Raw genomic sequence first — 15,698 nt, 5'->3', positions numbered from 1 at the left:
TGCATCGATGTTTAGATTTATGATCTGGGTTATGGCGCCCCCTTCACTTGGGAGAACACTTCAAAGGTTGAATTTTTCCATGAGAATACTCTTCCAAAAATAGCGTTATACTTTCTGCCACATGTCGAGTGTTGAGAATATATCTCAAATAATTTGGGTAAAGGACAAGTATTTTTTTATACTTACTTACTCAACCAGACATTTAATACTTAAAAGAAAAATTCATTAAAGTAAAACAGATTTCATCAATTACATAAAGCAAAGAAGACCAACGTCTAGCTAATGCAATGAACGAATATAACCTTTTTCTTCCGACATGTTTCCAACCCTGTATTCAGCACTCCGAAAATTCATCAATTCTTACAAAGAAATTGATTTTCCTTCCTTAAGGCTTGACGAAAAGTAAAAACCCGGGCCGAACGGGAGGAAAATGGAAAAATCATTCCATTGAAACCGATTCACCCTTAGCTACCGGCGGGTCCTCATCACGAGCTGAGGATGATTGAATTTTGCTCGTTTTAGCCATTAGTTCTGGGACTGACTTACCCCTATTAAGATTACCTCCCAGCTTTTCCATTCCTGCCGTCTACATCCACCAACTCGTCGACTGCTATTTTTCATCGCTTTCATGCTACTAACGCCGCACAATAACTTTCGCTTTCCGTCCAAAAACTTTAACAGCGTGTAAAGATAGTTTTAAATAGTGCAACGGACGCCAACCATCATCATCGCCACTACTGTTGGGTGGTGGTGGTGGCGAAAAAAAGCAAAATATTTAATCAAACCGAAAAATGTGCTCATCATCATGCTCTGGTGTGATTTGAAAAATGGAAAACTTCTCTTAAGAGAAAAGCGATTCATTCAAGCGATCGTGGGCCTCTGTTGAATCGTGACGGAGAAGAGCTACCAACTATCATTTTCAACCAGAGTGACGGCGTAAATAAACAGCCCATTCTTCTGCTAAGTTCAGTGATATTGAATTGGGAAAAAAGCGATCGACAAGCGTACAGCAGCGAACCGAACATGTTAATGCACTTTTCAACCATCGGGGACGGACGCAAAGCAATCGATTTCGCATGTCGCTGGTACCCGGTAGCAATGTGATCGATGAGGCACGAATAAATGATCGAAAAATAATGAACTATGGTTTAGTAAAAGTTTTTCTTCTCAATAAGTTTTCCTGATAGACTTTTCTACAAAAAAATATTAGGATAAAGTAGACAATATAAATATGAAGTGGAGAATATTTTATAAGTTCAATCAATGCCGGTCATAACAAAGTCTTTATGATTCTAAGAAATTTCAGACTTTAAAATCTAAATATTGGAAAATTATAACTTTTAATTAGGTGGTCCTCATTGATTAAAAATCCCCCTCGAAGGTACTTCGTAGCCTCTGTTTCTGGCTTTCTTCCATTTTACAAAGCTTTTCAACGGTTTGATGTAACACAGTAAAGCACATCGATCCGATCACGTCAATAAAAGGCATCATATGATTGATTCAACATCGCTCAACATGACGAGTTTTTCTTTTTACGATCCTTCAGCGCTTCTATTCCTCGTTAGCATGCTATCCTACACATATTTCACCATCAGTTTAATTAGATTTCAAATAAAAATTACACAAGCTTGATACGAGACGCACCAGACTGATCATCAGACCATGTGCGCTGATTTTCCAACCGTCCCAATTCCGGATCCCGAATGTACGCAAATCAGATCGTATCAACATGATGTTGTTTTCGTTGTAGTGAAAGTGGTACTGATAAACGGTGCCCCAACAACACACAAGGTGATAATTAATTCATCCAGCAGCACAACACGTGCGATCGAGTGGAAAATCAAAATGAATGAATCATGCACTTTTTTCTCGATTTTCCTTTTCAATCAATCAACTGGCGCTCGATGCCGGGGTTTTTTATGAGAAAAGCTTTGCAAGCGGCTGATTGAAGCTGCGAACAACAGTTGCTGCTGGGTGGCAATAAACGTGGCAAGCGATAATAATTAATCGAACCCCTCTTTTATTATGTCGATCAAACGAGATGAGCTGTTTTAAAAATAGCTCACTTTTGTAAAGGCTCATTACCCGAAACGGGTGCGATTTGGCAGTACACACACACCTGATTGTAGCGGCCACTCAAACGTGTCGTAAAACCTTTGTCAAATGAGCTTCGTTCGGGCGCTTTAAATTAGGTCAAGCGGAAAGAGTTGTTAGGATATTTTAAATCAAAACTAATCGAGAGCTTTAGGTACTTTGGAAGTGTCTAGTTGAATACATCTATTTCTCGCTTTTTGGTGTAAGGTTCAATAAGGTTATCTCGATCTTGATGAGATATAGACTTAGTACTAGCTTACTAGATTGATGAGACCGAAAAGTGGAATAGTCGGATATTGCTATAGGGGAACGAATTAATGGGAATTTGATGCCAGTCTTGTCGCGTGTTAAATTGTAGTCTCCTTTGTTTCTTGAATGCATAGTCCAATTAAACTAGACCAGAGTCCAGAAGGAGCGGTGGCCCAGTGCTAGAGGCTAAAACGGCGCCGATCTTCATACGGCAGGGCCAGGGTTCAAATCCCAACCGGGCCGTTCCCCCGTAGAGAGTACTCACTGTCGTATCATTACGTCTAGTAAGCCAGAAATGGCAGGCATAACCTTAAGAGATCGTTAGGCCAAGAAGAGAGAGAGAGAAAGAAAGAGAGAGTTCATGTACACTTCATCTCCAGCTTAGTCCAGAAAAGCCTAGAACATTACTAGTTCATCTCGTGAACCCTGAAAATTATTTTGTATTTTGATATCATCTTAACCTCAAAATTCAACTAAACCAATTTTAAGTTACTGCAAGCAAATATTAGCTTTTTTCGCAAAAAGTAGCGTTTTCTTATTATAATTTTAAAGAGAGTATAATTACGTTAAAAACCATCAAAATATTCTATTTCTTATTGAAGATCTAATTTCAGGACAGCCTCGCCCAGGATTCATAACTCATCCTAAACAAGCCCAGTACAAACGTAACACTTCAGTGCGGTGAGAAAGTAACGCACAAAACCAACAACGGCTGCAAGATAATTAAGAAGCCACAAACACAAATAACCATCATATGCAGCAAAAATTAAAACCAAAAGAAAGGAACACAGGAAAATGCTGAAGCCGAACCCTTCACTCACAATTTTTAACCACAAAGCAAATGATCCAACCATCTGGTGTCCAAACGTTGCGCCACCGTGTCCCTTTTTTCTCGTCTTGGGTCCCATGTGCGGAAGTACAAAACCTTAACTTCCCCACAGTCGAATCGGCGCTCCTGTTTAGTCCTCGGTTCCATTAGACAAATTCCAATATATACTTCCCAAACGAGGGACGCAAATTTCAATATCTTTGTATTTTAGTGTGAACCTCCTCGTTACTCTTCTTCGAGGGTCATAGGAAAATCGAAGTTACCCCGACCAGCAGCGGTGGTGTGAACCTAACAAGACATATTTAGCCGACCAAGCGACAGTTAATTAAAATAGCAGCTTTGCGACCCACTGCCCGCCCACAGTAAGAGGGATAGCGAAAGAGAAAGAGAGAAGAAGGCTTTCCAATTCTAAACACACAACCCAGAAGGATGCCTCTTCAAATACATTCTGTTCCTTTCCCTGGGGCCATGAACCAGCGGCGGTTAGTGTTGCTGATGAAGCCGTTGATCTTCAGCGCCGTCATCGCCGTGACCTCCTCAAAGATAATCTTTGACTTCTATTTTTACGCCCGTCGCTGTAGTGGCGCGGCGCTCGTCCGAATGTATGTATTTATGCTCGCCTCCCCCCAGCATGGCTAAATCTTGATCAAAAACTCATGCTTGGGATCAGGGAGTTCGACGGTCACATACAAGAGGCAGCTCTACATCGTTTTCTTTTAACACACGGACAAAAAAAAGTGTTTAAAAGAGATGTGTGTGTTTTTGTTTCTGTCCTCACAAAACAACACTTCCCAGATGAAGGTAAATCTGATAACGGAAAACCAGCATGACCATGGGTCTTCGCTTTTACTGTTGGCCGCAAGTGATGTGTTTCAATTACGCAATAATAAAACCAAGGGACGTACTTTTATTTAGATTAATTCTTATGTATTAAATATATGACCCAGTTTTGTGCTACCATCTTATCGTGCAGCACCGGCAAGAACGAACACAGTAAACATCCTTCGCCATATGGGACAGTAAATGTACACCATTAATCTCCGTTAATTACTTATCGCCAGCTTTAAAGAAAACGACACTACTTTATATCGCCGCACAGTGGTACGAGACTCGCCGGGTAATTAAACGTACTTCCCAGCAACAGTGCGCGGCAAAAAATCAGGTAATTCCAGCCAGCACCGGAACGGAAACAAAAATAAAACACACGGAGAACAACTCGTGTGCGTGAGTGTCATGAGGTCGCGCAAAGGGAGTGTGGTGTGTGGCGTTGAGATTTGTGCTCGCCACCGGAACTTCACCGGAACACTGCCAAACAGTGCCAGGCGTGTTGGAGGAAGCAGAGACAGCGAGAGAATCACAATTGATGACCAGCCACCCGTACAATCGTAAAAAAAAACGCTCCATCCAACACACACACACACATCGGTCGGGCTACAGACAATCATTAGCTAGATCAACACCAACCTAACCAACCTTTTCCCTTCACCCAGAGAGACCAGAGACCGCCCCTCTCGTTTGGGATGGATGTGGGACGTACACAGAAGATCATCTGGGGCAAGATAGCACCACCATTTGGGGCCACCATAAAACAACGAGCAAGTGACAGCAAGAAGCTAACGCCCCGCACATCTAACGGGGTAACGCGATGGTCTTCCGCGCCCCTGTGTTGGTAAAGACTGCACACCGGTACCGGAAACGGTTCGTCAATGAGAAAGAAAACGGAAGATAGAACGGAAGACCGGATGACCTGCTAAACGGGTGCAACCCGGGGCCGGATGAGCTGAACAGGCAATAACGCAACTGGACATTGAGAAATCGGAGCCACGGACAACATACGGAGGAGGTGGCCGTTTATTTCTGGAACGGCATTGAAGTGTTTTCCTTCGGAACTTTATTGAGCGCCGATCGGGCTCATCGATGGGGACTGCCTTCCGGAGCAGTGGTTTGTGGCATGATGGGTTGGGTCAGTCTGTCATAATTGTAAGGAGTCTTTGCGTGTGTGGGAAGCTAAAAGGTTCAGTTCTACTTGGGTGCTGGAAAATCAGGAAGACACCATATGCGATTACGCTGATGACAGCTGTGTAAGGATATGTAACTGACAGGTTACAGACAACGCGTTCTCTTCCTTCTGAGGACATTGGATGCAGGATGTGCAATCGGTCTGTACTGTTCTGCGTTCATGAAGAAATCGAATGTGCCTTTCTTCCAACAGAACTAGGTCATCTAGAATTTCAGTTTACGATAGGGATTCCTTTATCTACTTAAAAAGATTCACTTCGAGGGTATAGGTTACTACAAGTTTACACCATAGTTTAAACAATCTTGAATACATAACCCAAAAACTATCTTCTCTATTCTTTTTCATGAAAATCTTCGTCTTAATATTACAGAACTGAATACTTATTTGGTAGGTGCTAGACCCGTCGATTCCAGCTTCCTAAATAGCTGGATAGTCAATTCCTGCGTACGGAAAACGATCAAGATAGGATTCGAGCACGGTCTTCATGAGTTGGCGATCGGTACTGAAAAATTTTAGGCAGTCGAGCCACTCAAAAAATGCATTAGTTCAATTAAACAAATATTACATTTCGAGTGTAGCTCCTTAATTGGACAAGAGATGTGAGTGCCAACAGAAGGCTCATTTGTACTCTGCACGCTTCCACCAGTTCTGGACAACATTGTTACAGGTGTTCCATCATGACCCCTAACATAAACTAACCTCCAAAAGCATCATCCTATTTGCAGCTACCACCCACTCTTCCAAAATGGATCACTACTATCCATTTCTCGCTCGGGGAATGTCAGTACCCAGCGGATCTATCGTTTTTATTGACGCCTTCGTCATCGTACGCCCACGACAGCAACACTACCAACGGTTGACTTTGAATTTCGACGAGACGACACACAACATTGAACCGGTCGAACGAGCAGAAAAGTAACAACCGGCATAAGGGTGACACGGAGAGTCGGATCGATAGTAAACTGATTGAAGTGCGATCAAATTTCCGTGCACCGTGCGCTTTACTCCATCTGCTGCTTCACGACGACGTCGTGCAATAAAACCATTTTTGGCAACCAGCCTCACTCAGCCAACTCGCGGTACCACCAAGCAGAACGGTACGATAGCTTTCCAAGTGTGAATTGTCAACTTCTTTTATGGTGCCGGTTCGTTCTACCGGCAGCAAAGTCATCGAATACGGTGATCGATCTAATTTATTTTTGATGGAAGAGCAGCAATTATTGGCTCGTTTCGGTGGGTGGCAGAAAGCTTTTTGGGGAACGACAAATACCGAGAGAAACAGAGATGGATTTAGTTCAATACATATCCATTTATTTTGATTGCTACTCTCGAACGCCGAATTGTAATGAAATCGAAGCATTTAATTGACTGCGTCGTGGGTATGGTTAGATTGTTTCGCTGTGATTTAAAACCATTTTTATACACGATGCACTAAAACAATTAAGAAGTGCAGTGTTTATGAGTTTTGTTTCCTTGTGGAAAGATGCAGGATGCACAATGTAATGCTTTGTGTGTAGAGAATGGATGCATCAAATTACAAGCCTATCATAAAAAAATCTTAAGTTAAACACATGTATGTCGTAAAATGAAGTCATTTTTTAATGGCTGTGTTGCAGGGAGAAATTAAATATATTATTTTACAGCATGTTATAAATTATTTTTACAGCTACAGTATATCATTATAAATAATGGTGGAAAAAATTACCGGTTTAACAGAGAATATATTTTTACAAATATTGACAATAAACACAGCAAAGATTAATCCACAGATTTTTGTGGAACATCCAGCAAAATGCCACTGACACAGCTGCGCCAAATATTCAATTATGACTATTCGATTATTCACTAGAAAATATTACATGCCACAGATACGCAAGTTGAAGAGCCAGTAAAAGGATTAATCCAGAATATCAAATGAGCAGTAAGCAATACTTGACCACCTCCATAGATCAGTCCACAATAAGAATAACTAGCCGGGCAAAGTGCTTTCGGAAGAATAGCAGCATATACACGTGCAGTTTCCAGAAATACTTGGCCATCAGATGGTTTGATCAATATTAAATGCATTCTTAAACATTTTGACTGGACTGTAAGCAGTGATGCTTTTATCCTACAAAGAAGCAGTTTTCATTCCTCAAGTACCTATGATTTCTTCCGACATTATGTTTTATATTGGACATGGCCAAAGGGGAGCCATTACTTTGTATTTACTTAGAAACAATTGCTTGAATCTCTTTGAAGTTCTAGACGCTAATGGGAAATTAGCGAATGACCTGAAGTCCGACCCTTCTAAGGTTAAATGTCAGAAATGATACACATAGAAGTTAAGATTCGCGCAAAGAGCCTGGCTCCCAACCGGTCATACTACAGCCTGGAGAGGTCCACTGTAAATATGGACGAAGCTGAGGCTTTACGGAACATTTAAACAACCTCGCCTAGCCATAAGCCTCGTAGAGATGGAATATGTCCAAATCTGACGAATCTCTCTAAGCTGCTTTCGAGAGGATGATGCTTGGAAGAACTTTCGGCCACATAAACAAGGAAGTACAATGAAGGGGAGCTCTGATAATGATGAGCTCTACAAGCTGTACGGTCATCTCATCATTATGCATTGAATTAGATTCGGCAGACTCTGTTGGGCCTGGGCATGTCATGAGAATAGCACCGGACGACCCAACCCGAAAAGTCTTTTAAGGTCGCCCAGGAATACCAAAATGATGATGGCGTTTATGTATACACCAGAATGGAAATCACTAATGCACAGAGCATTCCTGACCATTGGAACTGGCCGATTGTAGTTGCCCCCGAAATTATGCTGCGTGGTACTGTGACCGGATTAAACCAGATGGCAAGTAACTAATATATGATATTATTATAGTCTATCCTCAGCCACCAACCTGTGTTCCGGTAGCCGCTTCAGCTCTGCCATGTCGAGTTCGAGCCGCAAATTCGCCACCTCGCACAGCAACCGATCCCGATCGGCCGTCACTTCCTTCAGCTTTTCCCGCAACCAGTGGTTTTCCATCTCCAGCTCCTGGGGCGACACGTACTCGCCACCGGGCGGTGCCGGTTGCACCTCCGACTGCATCGTCGAATGTTGCATCGAGTGGGCCGACAGGGAGGTAACCAACTGTACTGCCGGGTTGATAGCTTCCACGAGGTTGCTTAGGTTGGCCGCCGCATCGCACGGTGATGTTGCCGATTGTATACCATTCGCGGACTGGGTCGGTGGTGGTGCCAACGGGGACGACACTACGGGGGCCGGACCCACACACTCACTGTCGCACATTGTTGCGAGTGGAAGGCTTTTCTTTCAGCTCACTGACACTGCTACACGCACGCTTTCGATTCACTTTTCCCTATTCGCGCGGGAATAGGGCGAAAAGGATCGGGGAAAAACGCAGAGCAAGAACTTCGATCGATCAAACTAGGCAGATCCCTAGCGGGCTCTTTCCTAACACCGCACGGAACTGCACTTCACTTTGAGAATGAGGACCCGAAAAAATCACGTGTGCTGCACTTTGCACATCTTTCACCGAACCACAAACACACTACTGCTGCTGCTCTCTTTCTCTCGATTAGCCTAACTTTCTGGCACAGATAACGCTCACCTTGCAGATTTATGCAGACCCACCACACACATATTCATATGCTCCAGCTGTTGCACTCGATTCGGTTTTGAGCGGGAGAGCATAGGATGGTTTCGGATGGATGCAATTTTTTCGGGGATGCACCCGGGATGCAGAAATATTAACCGAAAGTGGGCAAAGTAAAACCACGCACGCACTTACACGCACACACACACACACACTTGTATACACTCACGCGGCGTTGTTTTGCACGAAACCGGATTCGTAGTTGCCTCCGAGGAAACCGACCCTTGCTGCAGCAGAAGGGTTGAGCTGCACCCTGTTTTACCGCTCCACCACAGAAGAAAAGGGATTCAAACACACACACGCACACACAGACACTTTTATGCTGGTTCTTCCGGGTATTTGCACACGGTGAAAAACCAAAAACCCTGGCCAAAACGCGCTCAGGGATGGTCGCGTCGTCTTCGCACCAAAAACCTGCCTGCAGCAGTAGGCTGGGTAGAAATTTTATGCTACCCACCTTCTGTCAAGGTGATTCACATTTTGGCTGGTATAAACGAAAACAAAGCAACCCGGTGCGGTAGAGGGCATTCTCTTCCCGATTCTGCACAAACCGGACACACACACTCACACCTCTACGCGGCTTATCGGATGGAAAAATACACTTTTTAAACTGTTTTATCGGTGGTTTCCAGCTCCAGGTGCAAGTTGCATGCTTTGGGTCGAATAAATTGCGTACATTGTGTATTGTTTGGACACCACAGAAACAGCTCGGCACACACCACTTAAGAAGCCGCTAACGCTTACGCGCGCCAAACAAACCGCTCACTGTGTGTAGTTTTTTTCTTTCTTTCAGCTGTTCTAGTGTTGCGGAAGATGGGTCTCTGGAACTCTGGTCGTTTCGGGTGAGTAAAACAGCGACGCACTAAGAACGATAATTATGATAATCGATACGGCAGAAAGCGCCTGTTTAAACACGTTGCCACCTATTTATCGTTTACACCGTATTATAAGCTGGATTGTTATTTTCTTCTCAACGCAGGACGGCACACGCACACGTCTTGCCCGTTTCGCGTTTTGAACTAACAGTGTGTATGTAAAGGGTGCAGGCAGCAACCGACATTCGAGCGAGAGAGAGCTATCCGAAACTGGAAAAGGATGGAAGTGGCCGAAGTTTGACAGCGGTGGTACACGAAGCGTTGACAGTTGCGAGGGATGGAAATTTTGACCGCATAACGGTCGTTCGGGTTATTAGAACTAGCCAGTAAAATCTGTACTTATTGTAAGAATCTCTTATATTTTGGTGGATTAATTAAGCTTAAATGCAAGTTTATTAAATAAGTCAGCAAAACAATAGCACCACAAGAGAAAAACAATGGAGAAACAACCATGGAAAATTTTAGTACTTAGACTTCCACATCCCACTGTGCATTTTAATCAACGTTCAATTGACGTTTCGATGTTTGTTTACCAACAATGCAGCGGCAGCCAGGCAAAAATTAATCTCCAGCTCGAAATGGATAAAACTCGGCGAAAAGTAGAGAATATTTGTCGTTTTTGTTTAAGTGAAGATGGAAAGCATCTATCTGCTGCTTTAGAATTACTAAACGATTCACTTTCTGTTGAAGATATCGAACGATTCACCGGCATTAAGGTATGTAGGAAGGTGTTGCTCTTTGTGTCCTCTAGTCATCGCCATGCTTTCTCCCCTTGCAGATGCAGCCAAATGAATGCATTGCTTACGTTATTTGTGATGATTGCCGCGAAAAACTAAGCAATTCGATTGCCTTCCGTACGCTTTGTATAGAAAACGATGCTCTGTTTAGACAACTGTTTGCCTTGCATGAATCTTGCGCGAAATCGTGTTCTGCAGCCTTTCAAAGTGATATTAACATTGAAATATTAGACTCAGTTGATCCTGACGAAAACAGGCTCCCGCATGTAGAATACGTGTTGCAGGAAAGTACGTTGAACGATGTTGATGCGGCTGACGAAGACTATGACCTCACATCGAACAGCTCACTAGAGGAGCATGGAAAATGTTGCAACTCGAAACTCGGACGCCATTTGCCTGATGATGAGCTAGATAACCTAGAGGATTGTGTGGAGGATGTAGAAAAGAACGTAACCACAAATCAGCCAACGTCTTCAAAAGCACAACGAATGATAACACATAGCCAGGAAAGGAAGTTTAGCTGCCCGCACTGTTCGCTTCAAACCACGCTCAAATCAAACTTACACCATCACATTCAAAATGTACATTTTAAGAACGCGTCCAAAACATGTTCCTTGTGTGGCGAAACATTCTCTTCCTACTACGCATACAAATACCACAGGGTAAGTTGGACGAATGCTACACAGTACAAAGTCATTTAAATTGTTTCCCCTTTTAGGCCTCACAGCACGGAAATCGAGAGTGCGAGACGGAGTGCAATATCTGCTCCAAAAAGTTTGCCAACATTGCTTCCTACAACATACATTATGGACGCTTTCATGCCACTAGCGACCAAAAGAACCGTCCTAAAACGAGAAAGAAGCAACTGTGCGACGAATGCGGCATTATGGTCACTCAACTTTCCACCCACAGCTTAACACACAGCCAGGAGAAACACCTGGCATGTCCACACTGTCCCATTAAGATGGCAGACAAGGGAAACCTCTCGCGGCACATCCAGGCGGTGCATCTGAAGAAGGTCGTGAGAAGCTGTGAAACGTGTGCCAAAGAATTTCTGCACGTTAACCTCTACAAATATCATATGGTAACAGCGTACAGAAGCGATGTTAGTACACACCTAATTTCATTTTAACACTCTTTCTTCTACACCTTTCAGCTTTCGGTGCACGGCATTGGCAAAACGTTCGATTGTGATGTATGTGCGAAGAAGTTTAAAACGCTGGCTGGACTGAAAATTCATAAAATCTCACTGCACAGCAATGAAAAGCGATTCGGGTGCGGTACGTGCGGTATGATGTTTAAAGTAAAGTGAGTAGATCGAACACTGTTTCGCAGTTGACAACGAATAATACAACAGTTCCGCTTACTTTACAGACATACGCTACGAACACACGAAAAGCGTGTACACTCTGCGGAGAAACCGTTCGCTTGCAGTCAGTGTCCAAAGCGTTTTAAAAGTCCGTACGGCAAAAAGTCGCACGAACTCACACACAGTGGAATAGTATTTGCATGTACGTTGTGTGAAAAATCGTACCGGTACAAATCGTTGCTGCAAACGCACATGAAAAAGCAACACTCCAGCATTGAGGAAATAAATATGGAGCACTGAAGGATGATTTTTTTTATCGCGTTATTTTAATTCGTAAAATGAAACGATCACTAAAATGTACAACGGTCGAAATTTAATTGAAATTTTTGTGCGATGTAATAACCTTGTCATTGGAAGGTATACACCTTTGTATAGCAACCGCGGTCGAGGCGCCCCGTTTTGACATTTTGCGATACAATAACAAAAGCTATCGTAAACAAACGTCTGCTTCCGTACGAAATGGATGAATTTCGACGCGAAATAAACAGCGTTTGTAGGCTGTGTTTGTGCGATAACGAAGATATTTTATTTCCAGCTACCAAAATCATCGATACCACACTAACCGTAGAGCATATCGAACAATTAGTAGGAGTACAGGTGAGTTGCTGTGGCACGGGATTGACCTGGACCAACTGCTACGATTCGCATTCAGTTCTGATGTTCTGATCGCGGTATCTATTTTACAGCTTGCTGAAAACCAAATCAAACGCTATGCTCTGTGCATCGATTGTAACCACAAAATGCGTAAATTCAACGCGTATCGAATTTCGTGTCTGGACAATGATGTACGGTTTCGACAGCTGTTTGCGGAGACCGTTGTCGAAGCGGATTCATCTCACGAGGCGTACACAGAATCTGTAACAAATCAATTGATCAATGATAGTTGTGATAATGCCAACGATGAAAATGAACCGCCGGAAAATGACGAAACGATAGATGTGCAAGAAGAAATTTATGAAATCGATGAAAGCATTGACATAGAGGCAAGCTTTATCGACAACGATATGCTCGAAGAAAACTCGAATGATAATGAATCTTCATCCCGTAGTGAAGAGTGGCCTAACAACAATCGTGAAAGTACAATCTCTACAACTGATGGAAACAGCACTACCACTGAAAGTGCTGCGTTGAGCACGGAAATGACAAAGGATAAGGAGCTTTGTACGCTGTGCGGAAAGTTGGTAGCCTCGGTAGCACACCACATGGAGACGCATACGAAGGAACTAAAATTTGCCTGCCAGTACTGTGGTAAGAAGTGGAGCCGCAAAGCGTACCTGAACCAGCACATACAAGGCGTTCACCTTAAAAAGGTCGTAAAGTCTTGCGAACAATGCAACCGAGGATTCAGCTACATGGAATCCTATACGGCGCATATGGTAAGTATTGCAACAGAAGCGTTTAGGTTGTCTGATTTGATAACGAAATTAAATCTTTTTTCTCAGCGAGCACAACATGGCGTCGGGGAATCGTTCGAATGTAAAATATGCAATTTAAAGTTTCGCCACATAGGCGGCTTACGAGGCCACTGGAATCGAAAGCACAATCCGGCGACCAACTGTGAATGTTCGATTTGTGGGATGAAGTTTCAAGACAAGTAAGTTATAGCATTCGCGATGTGTCGTTTCGTGGGACTTATCCAGGAATACTCTATTACAGACGCGGCCTAAAAGAGCATCATCGTGTACATTCGAACGAGAAACCGTACGCCTGCAGGTACTGCCCTAAACAATTCAAACGCTCCACGCATCGGAAGGCACACGAACTGATTCATCAAGGTGTTAAATTTCCTTGCACGGTGTGCGAAAAAGTCTACTCATATAAGACCCTGCTGAATTTGCACATGAGAAAATTCCATACACCGGATGAAGATATGGAAAATGCAGAAAATGATTAATGATACAGAGGAAAGAAAAAACAATCGAAATAAAAAAAAAAACAAAGGTTGAATGAGATTCTTCCCTACAGCATCAGTGCAAGCAAGATCAGGAGTAATTTCGGCGAAGCACGGGAGAAAGGCGATTCGGCGATGTATGTAGAACTAGTTGTGGGAATTCAGATACGTCCATTATGACCATGTTGATCGTAGCATAGCATTGGAGGGTTCATAGAACGTATTTTGACTTTGTTTTAACTTGGCGATAGGAAAACATATTTTACACTGTTGCTACATCATGCGCTACAGCAAATTGCGAATATGTGTAGCGATACGCACCTGTTGCATGCAGAGCGATCTACTTCTTGGAGTAGGTAGATAGGTTTTTACACAATATATCCTTCACAATTTTACTAATGAAATGGAAATTGCAATTTAATGTTGAAGAAAAAACAGAACATTCAAATTACAAATTTCAAATTCATGCTAAGTCAGCACATAATGTCTTTTCGTGATTTGAATACCGTGTAAACGCAGCATAACATCGACGCGTTCTGTCAAACTGTGCTTGTTGTTTGTTGACAATTTGTTTCAGTCCAGCTTGTGCTGATAACAAATGCAGAAGTTTTCTGCAGCTCTGCGAAATGGCGAGCGTTTTGCGTGATCCTACTAGCGTGTGCAGGTTTTGTTTAAATAATGAAGGTGTTCTGCTTGCCGTATCAAGCGTCCTACATGCAGCACTCACTGTCGAAAGCATAGAGCAATTCACTGGAATACAGGTACGCGATTGATGCTTCCCGCCGATTTGTAGAACCGTTCTCTGGTATAGACAGTGTGTTGTTGCTATTTTCAGATTTGCGAAGCAACAAACCCGTGTTGCATGGTTTGTAAGGATTGCCATTGGAAGCTAGAGTCGTTTAGCCGGTATCGTCGCATCTGCCTTAATAATGACGCTCGCTTTAGAGCACTCTTTCCGATGCTATTCGACAAAGCGATCGGAGATGCTTGTGCTGCGGATGAATTTAACATAGAATACGTATACAACGATGAAGAAGTTCAGTCCAGTGAAGCTCTCGATCACAGTTACTGCATTGATGTGCAGGAAAAACCTACGATAGATTCCTACGACGATCCGAAAGACATCTATGTGGAGTATGAAGAACTTACGGAACAGAGCGAAAACCCCGAGACCATCGAGGGTATGGTGGAGCAAGAAATTGAGTACAACGCTTCAGCCAATCTTTCGGTGGCCATTAAAACCGAACCGAACATTGCAGCCGAAGAAAGTGCTGCTCAATATTTGAATCAGGAAGAAATCTTCGTAACAATCAAGGAAGAATCGCAAGAGCACAAGTTTGCTGTAGTAGAAGAAAGTCTGCAGCTGGATGAGATCAATGAAGAAACCGGAGCGATACCAAACGTTACCCCAAACGTTACAGAAAACGATGTGCCAAAAACGAAACAAACGAAAGCCGTTAAGCAGAGCGGTGAGAAAAAAATCAGCAAAACGCACCTGTGCTACATTTGTGGCAAATTGGTTCACCACCTACCAGATCACATGCTAGCACATACGAAGGGACCGCGAGCGTTTCCGTGCGACCGCTGTCCCTTCGTATCGTCGCGCAAATCGAACCTTAAACTGCACATCGACAATGTGCATTTGAAAAAGGTCGTGAGACGGTGTGAAAAATGTGATCGAAACTTTAGCTACGTAGATTCGTACAACGCACACATGGTTCGTATGGCGGTTAGGTGAAATGCGAACGGTTTAATGCATTTAATCGATTGTGCAATTGTACTTTTAGCGCGCAAAACATAACTTCGGGGAGCAGTTTGTGTGCAAAATATGTTCCATGACGTTTCGCCATCGAAGCGGCTTGAATGGTCACATGAACCGGAAGCACAACGAAGACAGCAACTGCACGTGTCCGGTGTGTGGTTTCGTTTCTCAGGACAAGTAAGCAGTATACGCGGATAAATACGCCCTTGCGTTTGC

General features: G+C 43.2%; 2 protein-coding genes across 2 annotated transcripts in view; one reads left to right on the top strand and one right to left on the bottom strand.

Moving 5' to 3' along the window:
• Positions 1–9,870, bottom strand: part of LOC118507233 (IQ motif and SEC7 domain-containing protein 1) — a 167,575-nt gene extending 157,705 nt beyond the window's left edge. Inside the window, exon 1 of the mRNA XM_036045472.1 lies at positions 8,090–9,870. Within this exon, the coding sequence (XP_035901365.1) occupies positions 8,090–8,481 (392 nt within the window). The 5' untranslated portion in view covers positions 8,482–9,870. The remainder of the gene's footprint in view (positions 1–8,089) is intronic.
• A 361-nt stretch (positions 9,871–10,231) lies between these two features.
• Positions 10,232–14,131, top strand: LOC118506313 (zinc finger protein 569-like). Its single transcript, XM_036043263.1, has 9 exons — positions 10,232–10,439; positions 10,502–11,122; positions 11,179–11,544; positions 11,617–11,768; positions 11,835–12,066; positions 12,205–12,426; positions 12,516–13,205; positions 13,272–13,423; positions 13,486–14,131. The coding sequence occupies exons 1-9, from the start codon at positions 10,245–10,247 to the stop codon at positions 13,721–13,723; spliced, it is 2,868 nt and encodes a 955-aa protein (XP_035899156.1). The 5' UTR covers positions 10,232–10,244; the 3' UTR covers positions 13,724–14,131.
• The last annotated feature ends 1,567 nt before the right edge of the window (positions 14,132–15,698 follow it).

This window comes from Anopheles stephensi, chromosome 2, assembly GCF_013141755.1.
Source record: "Anopheles stephensi strain Indian chromosome 2, UCI_ANSTEP_V1.0, whole genome shotgun sequence".
In the NCBI taxonomy this organism is placed as follows: domain Eukaryota; kingdom Metazoa; phylum Arthropoda; class Insecta; order Diptera; family Culicidae; genus Anopheles; species Anopheles stephensi.
Note: the sequence above shows the minus strand (reverse complement) of the source record. Positions and strands in the feature narration are given on the sequence as shown.